The sequence below is a fragment of the Myotis brandtii genome, unplaced genomic scaffold (genome assembly GCF_000412655.1).
Source record: "Myotis brandtii unplaced genomic scaffold, ASM41265v1 scaffold483, whole genome shotgun sequence".
Lineage (NCBI taxonomy): Eukaryota > Metazoa > Chordata > Mammalia > Chiroptera > Vespertilionidae > Myotis > Myotis brandtii.
This window is the reverse complement of record NW_005368456.1, coordinates 98,816-110,852: the sequence shown is the minus strand read 5'-3', so window position 1 is coordinate 110,852 and position 12,037 is coordinate 98,816. Positions and strand designations below refer to the sequence as shown.

Genomic DNA, 12,037 nt, shown 5'->3' with positions numbered 1-12,037 from the left:
TGAACACTTGGAGAGAACAAGAGCAAGACAACTTTTTGTTTTTATTCTCACCTAAAGATATGTTTTTGTATTCATTTTTAGAAAGACAGAGGAGGGAAAGAGAGAGAGGGGAGAGACAAAGATGTGAGAGGGAAACATCGATTGGTTGTCTCCTGTATGCACCCTAACAGGCAACCTGACCAGGAACTGAACCCCCACCTTTTGGTGTACAGGACGACATTCCAACCAACTGAACAACCTGCCAGGGCAGAAAGTGCAAGGACACTTTTAATAAGAAATGTATGACTCACTGAGAGGCAGAGCTGTCAGGAGGTTTTGTACCATCGCTCAATGGGAGAACTATCAAAGTAAAATGATGTTTTCATCTGCAAAGAAAACCCTAAAGTACTGCCATCATCAGGTAGCCTTTTTGATGACCAGAATGAGGAATAAATTTGTATTCCAAAATTAAGTTAGGTGATATAATTATTTGAGTTTAAATAATGGCACTGGCAATTCAGTGGAGGTTTGCTGAATCATAACCTTGTTCTCTTTTCATTGTACCACACTGCTGTTCTGGTGGGAACACCTACACTGGAGCTGTGTTTCCCAACCCTTTTTACATCATGATTCATGTGGAAAATGATGGCATTTGTTCAGCACACTGGAATAAGTAAATGAGGCTTTTCCTGGCCCCCAAATGTGAAATGCACTAGAGTTACAGTTTCTTAGCTTGATAGTTGACAGGCAAGGTCTGGATTTGAGAATTATTTTTTCATGGTTAAATAAATAATTCTACTTTATATAAAGTACTTATCCAGAGTTTATTGCTTAATTATCAAACCCATATATGTGGATCATCAAATTTACGCAAGGGCACTGCTATAGATGCTGGGGATCCAACAATGAGTTTTCTGTCTTCTCCTGTGAGAACCAATGAAATGAACAGTAGACAAACTGTCTTGAGATCCGGACATGTTTCCTCCCTTGATTTGTAAGCATGTAACTTGCAAGTAGTCAATCTGAATGCCTTATATTTGCAATGTGGACTGTGTCTACTGAAATATGAATTCTGGGTAGCCTGATATGGGAGAAGGATTTTCCATTGTATGGAGAATTGGGGACCTATATTCTAACCCCAAATCTGTCACTAGCTCTTTTACCTCTCTGTCTCTTCATTTCTTGAATCTGATGGTTAGAATAGAGCAGTGATGGCGAACCTATGACACGCGTGTCAGAGGTGACACGTGAACTCATTTTTTTGGTTGATTTTTCTTTGTTAAATGGCATTAAAATATATAAAATAAATATCAAAAATATAAGTTTTTGTTTTACTATGGTTGCAAATATAAAAAAATTTCTATATGTGACACGGCACCAGAGTTAAGGTTTTTCAAAATGCTGACACGCCGAGCTCAAAAGGTTCGCCATCACTGGACTAGAGTCATGATTTATAAACTTTACAAAATGGATCCCCTACAAGCTCCATCCTTTCACACTCTTCATCCAGAAGTGATTTGGGGCTCTTTTGTATGTGTCTCCTTTATAAATTATTTCCCTGAACAAAGGATTATAGGAAAGACAGGCAAGTGAGAGAAGTTGAAAATTCCTGACCTAGAATAATCGCTAAAGACTTTTAAAGGTTTGGTATTCTTTAACTCTGCTTTTAAAAAAAAAAAATTCTTATCCAAAAAACAAAACAAAACTGTATCTAGAATGTGAGATGTCACCCTTATCTTTCCAAGAGTCTTTCCTGTTTCAATATTGCTTTCTTACCTTAAAAAAATAAAGATTGAATATAAGGTTACATTTTACTTTTATGAAATGAAAAATTTAACATTTATAAATGGCAACACTTTAGAGTTTGCTGAATCTTCAAATACGTATATCGCTTTAAATAAAATACTTAACATTGAACACATGTATACCTATGCAATATATAAACTATAGAAATGTTATTTTCTTTATAATCTACTAGTATCTAATGCTTATGCTACCTATATGCTTCATTTATATTCAGATGATTCTTCCAGCTTCTGACTGTGAATTGGAAAAGTTATTTATACAATATCCAAGGATAGAAAAGATACAACCAGACTGTATCTCTAAAAACGGTTGCTTTGGGAAGTTGTGTGTATAAGATTTTTTGTGTGATTTTATTTTTATTTTTACTTCACTTTTTTGTTTTTAATCACAGTCATATTGCCATCATCTCAAAAGAGTGCAAAGCCGTGCATTTTAACAGCTAATTTCTTATTTGGCTTTTTTCTGCTATTCTATAACATCATTTCTTTTTAACTATACTTTCATTGCAGTAGCTGCCCAAAACAATTTATAAAAATCCTTAAAATCTTCAAATAATGTCAAGATTTTATTTTAAAAAGAATAAAATTTAGACTCTTCATTCAGAGTAAACTATAAGGTATTTATGTCATAGCTGGTTACCAGTTGTCTACTGTGTGCTATGGACTATGAAGGCATGTTTGCTGTTGGGGATGTTGTAATACACTGCCCAGATCCCTCTTCAGGACTGAGGCTCTCATTCCTCCAGATGCTGGGATTGTTGGCAGTTGATGGTTCATAGCTGAGTCTTTCTCTGCTAATTACCCTCAAGGGAACTTCATCTTCACTCAAGGTGCAGTGATGTAAGTTCTCTATCCCCTAGTTTCAAGGAAGAACAATTCTGCAGGGCCATTCCAGCTCCAGACTATTCCATGGAACCCTCAGAATCCTTTGTTGTAACTGAATCTTAGTTCAACTCCTCTACTCAGGAACTTCCTGCACTCTCCCACAGGTGTTGATCTCAAAGACACTCTTCAGTAACTTCCCATGTGCAAATCTCTGTTTGAGAATGCTTCCTAGGAAACTCAACCTATGCCTGTGGCTCCTTGTGGCGGGGTGGGGACGGGAGGTGTGGACTCAGTTTGGTCATACCATTAAATAGAGTACATTACGTTCAGTGTCATAAGAGAAACATTATACAATCTTATGGGAGTGGAAGAAGTGACTTATTTTCTTGGAGGATAGCAGAGGGAAAATTAGGAAAGGCTGTGCAGAAGAGGTAACATTTGAGCTTCACTTTGAAGAATGACTAGGTATTCCTGAGGCAAAAAAGAAAGGATATGAATCAGTCTGAGCTTGTAGAACATAGCTTATGAAAGATGTGGCAGAAAGCTCATGACAGCAGGAAGGTGGAGGCTGTGGGGAGAGCAGCAGAGGCTGATCCAGAGCCAGCTCATGAAACACATTCCTGCATTTGAAGGTTCTTATGCTGGAGTAGGCTCTTCTCTTCTACCTCCCCATTGATCAATGACGGCATGCTTACTCCACATACAAATGTGATTTGAGTAGATGTACTTAGTGACATCCTTCTTCCACTCTTTTGCTTGAAGACCTTCTTTTGTTTTACTTTCTTAAAAATTATTTATTAACCTTTTCATTTTAATCTACTTTGTGAAGACACAAAGATCATCTATGGTGCTTGAAATTCTACCAACAGCAATTTCTGGAATTCCAAGTGAAATTCCAGACAGAGTAGATGTTACATTGTGTAGAATTCTAATACATGAACCCTCCTTTCACATATCAGACGAGGGGTTATTCAATTGTTTCTAGTATACAGCTAGTGTTGGAAACATTGGCCTTTTCCTATTGTTGTTAACAATGATGTAGCACAGAGTAATAAAATTGCTGAGTTAAAATTAATCATTGTTTTACAGACAAGAAAACTGGGGTCTAGAGAGAAGAAATTGTTTACCCAAGGTTGTACGCTGCATGTTGACAAAGCCAGAAGGATAACTCATAGTTTTTATCTAGCAACTTTCCCTCTCTATTGCTACATAATGAATTCATCCAATCCCTCTCTGAACAATGCCAGTCCGACGTCTGCCCCTATTGAACTCCATGGCCCAGGTCCAACTACATCAGGGCTCCAGGTCTGTGTTCTCACCTCTGAAATCAGAGGCTTGGACTACAGGAATGCTCAGTGCCCTCCTCTCTGACATTGTAAGAGTCTTTCTCTAATAGAATATATGTCTAAGGGTCCTAGTGGACCAATTGAAGACTGAAAGGAGATGAGTACAGGAAAGGGAACTGAATAGACAAGGTTAATTTGTCCTCCAATACCATTTGCTAGTCTAGGCTAACAGCTACATTCTTGGAACCTTTAATTTCTCATATGTGGGCATTTCACAATAGTCTCACTTTAGGCATATTTTACACAGTTTTGCCTTTATAGAAGAAATGTTCAGATCACCTGTCCTTTAAACAGTGCTTCTATAGGTCATGATGGTTTTAAGTAAATTGGCTGAAACTTAAAGCCAAGCCTCAATGCAAACAATAACATTTTCTGGTCAAGCATTTTCTGGTTTGTTCAACTCCATTACAGGCTGCCCTTAAAAAAAACTTAAAAAGTTAAAACCCACAAGAGGAACAAAACACAAGTCTCAGGAAGACGGTTTCCAGCCACATTAGCTCAGATCACCAGGATAGAAAAGTAGCAAGGCCTTCATTGTCCAGACCATCATTGTCTCCAGACTTTCATCTTATGTTTTTCTGCTATTTTAATTTTACCACTTTAAAATTGGAGGGGTTAGGGGGTAGTTTGATATTTTCCATGAGTTTAGACTATGACCAGAGGCATACTGAGCAATTTCAGAAACCCCAGCAACCACAGCTTTGATGAGAGGACAGTGATGAATTTACTAATTCATCTTAGGAGAGATTCCTGAGTCAGGGGAGTCAGGCCAATGGTGTGTGCTGCAAGGTGAGATGTAAACAATATGCCTCCCTTCATTCTTTTGCACACATTCACCCTGCTGATTTTATTTCAGGTAGTATACTTGGTGTAATATGGGACAGAGAAATACATTCTTAAGATATAGTCCCAGCCCTTAAGGCAATTGCAGTCTAGTTGAGGAAATAGACATCTGTGCAAATAATTTTAATACAAGTGAACCCTGTGGGCACAAAAGCTCAGGAAGGGGAGAGAAAGAAACAGTTTATTTCAAATGAAGACATCAAGGAAAGCTTCACTGTAAAGTTGCCCTCTGACCCATACTTCGAAAGGTCAATATGGCAAATTGCAAATAATTAGCCAATGTGCAGGAGTATGGAAGTTTCTCATAGGTGTGAGTGTGTGTAAGTAGTCCAGGACATTAAGGAACTCAGCCTAGAAAGGGAGGTTGAATGTCAGATATGGAACTAGCTCTTTTTACATTGTGGAGCCATATAAGTTTTTGCTAACAGGAAAATTATTTGGTTACATCTGTGGTTTGGAAAGGAAACTGGCAGTCACTTTGGGGATAGGGAAGTATTACAAAAGAAGCAACATGCAAATAAAGAAGCCCATCGGAGACCATAGTTGAGACGTTAATACATTTGTTATCTACCCACAGGTACTTCTTGCCTAATGGCCATTTAAAGGTTCTCCTGGTATGAGGGCAGTTACTCCTTAATTTCCATATCCCTTCTAGTTCTGCATCTTTCTCATCAGCTACCCATCCCAGGTTTATTCTAGATTGTAAACTCAGTGACTCAGTCCAGACATCTCAGTTGGAATATAGCATATTACATGTGAAACATGGTTGTTAGGAAAGAGCACATGAAGTTCTAGGGGAGGATGAAAAGTTAACAGCTAATTTTATCAGTTTTTCAGAGTCCTGACTCAATAAAGGGTATCCTCTTTTTGGGGGGAGGGTATTTGTTTTTAAAACTCAGTATATGTTTTCAGCCAGATAAATTGACTTTCTTAATTGATCTCTCAAAACTTGAACCCCTCTAGGTTCAACATTTCCATTGAGAGCTTACAGTACTAAACTGGAGTTGATGTTTGAATCAAGTATTCATGATCACTGGCCTCATTGGTTGTGCTGAGCTATGACTGGGGTCAGCAGCCTGCATGCTCTGTGAGTCTGTTACCAGACAGACCACACTGGAAAATGTTAGGGTCCTTGATGACCCCACTAGGTCTTTGATGATGAAGCAAATGTTAGAAGTAATAGTGAAGCATTCTTCCAGTGGAAAACCTGAGTTGGATAGTTCAGGGGTCAACAAATTACAGCATGGGCCAAATCCAGAGCACCACCTGCTTTTGTATATAAAGTTTTATTAAAACACAATGATGCCCATTTGCTTATGTACATCTATAGCTGCCTTTGCGCTACAATGGCAAAATCGCACTGTTGAAAGAAAGCCAGAAATATGTCCTCTACGGGCCTTTACCTAAAAGTCTGCTATCAATCTGGCTGTAGTGGGAAGGGACAAGGGGAGGAGTCAGAAGAAATGTTTTAAATTTGACATTTGCAGAAGAAGTCTGCACTCTATAACATGAGAAAAACCATGTGATCCATCTGATTGTGTTTCCTTCTCTCTAGAATAGAGATTATAAAAGTATAGACTGTGGTGAGCATCCAAGCCAGTGTGTCCTGTGACAGTGCCCATCGTGCTGTAAGTCACTGTGGAAGGGCCACCTCATCAGCAGCATTGTTCTTTCTCTCTCCAGAATACCCTGGAGCAGTGCAGTGTGTGCTCCAAGCCCATCATGGAGCGGATTCTCCGAGCCACCGGGAAGGCCTACCATCCTCACTGCTTCACCTGTGTGATGTGCCACCGTAGCCTGGATGGGATCCCATTCACCGTGGATGCTGGCGGCCTCATCCACTGCATTGAGGACTTCCACAAGTAGGCAATCTCCCTTTCTGCTTCCAGCCTGCCGGTCTCAGAGTCTGTTCTCACTGCCTGGCACCTGAGCCACACAGTCTTCTCTTGGAGCTATGGGATCTCAGGATTTGATGGGCCTTCAGAAGAATTTACTGATCCTCCTCATGCAATGCAGAAATTTGTATCAGGTGGTCCATGTGGTCTTGGCAGCCTGTCCACTGCTTCACAGCTTCCCTGGGGCTTGTTCCTGGCATCTTTGTGTGGCTGTAATTGTGAAAAAGTTCACTCAGCTACAGAGGATTTGTATTGGAGAGGGGCAGGACCCTGGGCTAGCCCTCCCTGGCCTAAACCTGAACAACATGTGTACAAATTGCTCAATTTCTCTGAGCTCTTTGGTTTGGTCATTAGACCAGACCCTATCTTAAGGTCTCCAGCTGTAACAGCCCAGGATTCTCTCTGAGCCAGGGGTTCTCTCTCCATCCTGCCACTCAACAGATAGGAAGCTATGGGGCAAAGACACAGAGAATAGTTCAGTCCTTACTAATGAAAGCCTCTCACATACATAGACGCAGCTTAACGCTACCATCAACACATCCATACCTTCCCCTCACCTCTTCTCCCACCCAGGCCTTCTTTTTTCCAAGATATTTTATAATGAATGCAGTACTGTGCAGTCTTTTGAGGAGGATTAGAAAATAGAGCCTGAAGGTCAAGATCAATTACTCATGGGCCTGGAAAAATATGTCCCCACTTCCACAATTCTTTCATTGCAGGTCCCTCTTTCCTCTATGATAGCTTGGATTTTCATGAAAGGTCTATGGTTTTAGGTTTTGCTTATTTTTATTTCACCACTTTGTTAGTTGGGTCATTAGCTGGTCACATTTGTTAACATATTTTTAGGAACAAGATGAAAGCTTAGATGTGATTTGTAGACAGTAGACACAGAGGCCTTCTGGACTATGTTTGTGGGGCAGTGGCTTTCCAGGCAGTCTTAGGCTCTGAAAGAGATGAGGTATGTATGGCTCACCAGTGTGGCTATCCGTTCTAGGGCCTCCAGATGTGCAGTCTTGTGGGTTCATTTTCACTGCTCTGTTGATTGTCAACAACCAGGAGGTATTTGCCACAAGCAGTTGGGGGACCTCAGACTCATAGTTTAAAAATGAATTTCCTGACCGCTTTCCAAGTAGCAAAGAAAGTGAAAACCTCACCAAAAGACGTGAGGCTGAATAAATTTTTTAAAAAAGCAGAAATTCTCCACCTGAATTAGACAAGGAAGGCCTCACTTTGAAAGGGCAGTCACAGCATAAATTGTACTTCACATTATTGATATTTTTAGCTTGTAATTACACATGAAAAAAAAACCTGCATCTATTTAAGGGAACTGAAAAGATACCAATGGGGAGTATGTTTCTGTCACTGCTTCTCTTCTTTCTTAGACTTACCCTAATCCAACAAAGAGTGGTAGATATAATCAGAGCACACATGTTTCGAAAAAGAATGATAGATTACACCCTCGATTAAAACAGGAAATCAATTCTGACAAATGGAAGTTTGTATCTACGCATTTATCTTTCATTTCGGGAAGTGGGGAGCATAATTAGAGACTTGCGACTGGTGACATAAGTGTGTGAGTCTGAATGCCCCAGAAAAGCAGACTTGAGCAACTAAAAAAAAAAAATCTCAAGCCCCCAACTGTCTCCCTGCCACCACCACTAATTCAGTGGTATGTTAAAACACAAATTATTTTTAAAAAATAGGTTGTCTGTATGATTAGCAAGGATTTAGGGGGGAAAGCTTCTTTTTTATTTTTCCCCATTTCTCAAAGAAAAATATGAGAAAATTTTACAGAACTCTGTTTCTGAGCCTTGAAAATACTAGAACACAAGACAGCTAACAAGTCCAACCCCACCCAGCCTGTGTGGCTCAGTATTTGAGTGTTGACTTAGGCACCAAGAGGTCACTGGTTCCATTCCTAGCCAGAACACATACCTGGGTTGTGGGCTCAACCTCCTGTAGGGGGTGTGCAGGAGGAAGCTGATCCATGTTTCTCTCTCATGGGTGTTTCTCTCTCATGGGTGTTTCTATCTCTCTCTCTTGCCTCTCCCTTCCTCTCTCTTTAAAATCAATAAAATCATATACCAAAAAAAAAAAAAAATCAAACCCAAGAGGTGGGGGGGGGGGGCTTTTTCTTGGTCATTCTAAATAGGTCTCTCTTTGTGAGGTTTTAGGAAATGTATTTTAATTCAATGTAAATGTGTAAACACAGAGGTTTCTGTGCATTCATTCCTGTACTAAGTACTCAAGGAGAGAAATTGCCTAAGTTGAAATTGCACAGATACATAGAGAAAAGCCTCTGTCAGCATGGAGCTCGTCAGGAGGAGGGTACAGAATATGTGTGATATCGGGCTGGAAGGGCTCACAGCCAGGAGATAGGCATGGGCAAAAGCTTGAGCCAGAGTCAGAAGAGATTCATTGGCCCTGGGCTCTGAGCAACTTCTAGAAGCAGCATTTCAAGAGTGTTTTTAATGGGAAGCTAGGAGATTCCTAGCAGAAGGGACAGCCCAGGAAATAAATGAGGGTATGGAGTTAGGAAAGGCTTCTCTACATTCAAGGAAGACTTGCTTGGCTGTAGCTTGGGGATGGGGTTACCGTGAGATACAGGAAGCCCATGAGAAAGGATTTATCTTGCCTGCTTACAACCAGTGCTTCCCAAACTTCAAAGGTGCTCAGGGACCTTATTAGCTGCAGGCTCTAATTGAGTAGGTTGGGGGTGGGCCCTAAGGTTCTGCATTTCTGACAATCATCCAGGTGGTCTTGGATTGCACTTTGAGTAACAAGCTTGTGAAATACTATTTTCGAGGCCTTGTTAATGGGACATCCCCTACATAACCACCTGCAGTCAGGTTTGGCTCAAGTCCTCCAGCCTATTAGAGAGAAACTCTTTCCCATATGTCATTTTGGAGGACTGCTCAAATGCAGTTCCAGGGAGACTGACTGTACCTCATCCCCAACACACACACACACGGACACACTTTCCCATTTCACCTAAATGGCCATCTTTCATGGCACAACTTAATTGTCATTTCCCTAAGAAGCTTTCTCTGATCTCAATCCCTCCCCATCCCCATATTTCACTTTGTATCCTTTACTAGCTATAGATAACACTCTACATAGTCTGACTAGTGATAAAAATACACATGCATGGACATACACATCTATAAACTCTCATAGTAACCACCGTAAATGATTTTTCACTATAATAGGATATATATATATTAATAGAACAAGTAGAAATAGATAGAACTCCCTCACCAGTCTGATTTCTGCAGTCCCAGTTTATTCCTGTACTCCCAATGCTAGCACAGTGAGCCCAGAAAAGCAGGCTTCTTTAACTGACCCTTTCATTGTATTGAGCCTTTATTCCACAGTCTGTGCTTTCTTATCATGCATATTACACTGAGCCATTTGTTTGTTTCCTCAGCACCCATTTGTGGATTGCCAGAAATGTGCCAGGACACAAGATGATTAAGACCATCCCTCCCTGAGCCTTGGCTCCCGAGGCTGTAAAGTAGAAATGATAAAAGTAGCTCCTCATAACATTGCTGTCAGTAGAAAACAAGGTCAAGTGCTTAACAGGGCTTGGCACATAATAAGCACTCAATAAATGGTAGCTATTTTAACCATCAAAAGTGTTATCAAATTTATATTTTTTATTATCATTGTCTGCTCAGTGAGCTGAACCTTGAAATAGACCACCTGGGATTTAGAACAGTCCTTGAAACGCTGGCCAATGAACACAGTGGGGGCTGCAGAAACCACTTCCTGCCTCTTGCCTTTACTTCTTCTCTTCATGGAAATGAGGCCAATTGGTAGGAAGAAATCATTACTCAGTAAGAATACAGTTTATGCTTTTCCAAAAAGGAAGGACCTTGAGATTGAACATAAAGGCCCATGTAACATATTTTTTTATGGAGAAATAATGCAGCTACTTCATTTCATTGGATATAGCCTGAATTTCTGCTCTCTACACCAGTCACAGTGGTTCTCTTGGGGGACTCAGACAACCTGTCTTATGGAGGGTCACAATTTAGTGGTCCCCAAGGATATGCAAATGATTCCTACTATAATAAGCATATGCAATGAGATCTCCTAGAGGAGTAAGTAACCCCACTGGGGGAAATTCGGTAAAGCTCCTGGATACAGTGATGGGCAAGACATACTTCTGGCCTTACAGAATTTATAGTCAGATGGGTTTGGGGAAATGAAATTTCGCAGTTGGTTCTAGAAGCCTTCTCATTTCACTACTGGTGACCCAAATTCAAAAATAACCAGATAGTCCAAAGCATTTTTTTTTTTTGCCTCTTGAGTATAAACTTCTTGTATAAAATACCAATTATAACAACTCTGATTACAGCTGCAGTTGTACCATGATCCTTTTAATTATTCTTCCATAGCAATCAATTTATCTACTGCTTAATTTATATGTCTTTTAGATTACAGCCATACAGATTGCCTTATGGGTGCTGCCAGGAAAATTAATATGTACATGTAGAGTATAATATACATAAATATGCTTCGACAACCATAAAGGGCTCTGCAAAATATAGATTACTATCATTATTTCTTTTTAAGTCTCACCACAAATAAGTAAATTTTAGTATCATCAATGTTAAAACCATTACCACAAGTAAAGAAAGTTGCACAGTGTTTTTCTTTTTTTATCTTTTCACTTCTTATTCATACCTATTTCAAAGCATGTCTCATTTCATGCTTTCACAAATGCCACCCCTAAATGCCAGATACAGATGGATATATGGCTGATATTTGCCTCTTATTAATCTGTTATGAGAAAAAAATATTCTTAGGGCTATCGGTCATAGTAAGCAATATTAAGAAATATTAAAATTCCTCACCAACAGTTAACCTCAAAATTGTACATATATGTGTATGTAAGTGTAAGTGCTTCTGTGTTCATGTACACTTACCCTTCAGAGGTACTAAAATCCATTATAGAATAACAAAACTTACAAATCTTTAACTTTCTTGTTTTTCTTTTTTTTTAAATATAATTTTACTAGAGGCCCAGTGCACAAAAATGTGTGCACTCAGTGGAGTCCCTCAGCCCGGCCTGTGCCCTCTCGCAGTCTGGGACCCCTCAGGGGATGTCCACCTGCTTTAGGCCTGCTCCCCGGGAGATCAGGCCTAAGCTGGCACTCAGACATCCCTCTGGCAGCCTGGCAGCCCTCTAGGGATGTCCACTTGCCAGCGGGGAGCAGGCCTAAGCTGCAGTTGGACATCCTTAGCGCTGCAAAGGAGGCGGGAGAGGCTGCCACCACCACCGCTGTGCTGGCAGCCATCAGCCTGGCTTGTGGCTGAGCAGAGCTCCCCCTGTGGGAGC

At 40.3% G+C, this 12,037-nt stretch overlaps 1 protein-coding gene across 8 annotated transcripts in view; it reads left to right on the top strand.

Moving 5' to 3' along the window:
- Nucleotides 1–12,037, top strand: part of LPP (LIM domain containing preferred translocation partner in lipoma) — a 698,664-nt gene that overhangs the window by 673,412 nt on the left and 13,215 nt on the right. For all 8 annotated transcript variants that reach the window (XM_014547744.1, XM_014547746.1, XM_014547747.1 and 5 more), the window contains one exon: nt 6,482–6,660. In XM_014547744.1, coding sequence (XP_014403230.1) covers nt 6,482–6,660 — 179 coding nt within the window. The remainder of the gene's footprint in view (nt 1–6,481; nt 6,661–12,037) is intronic.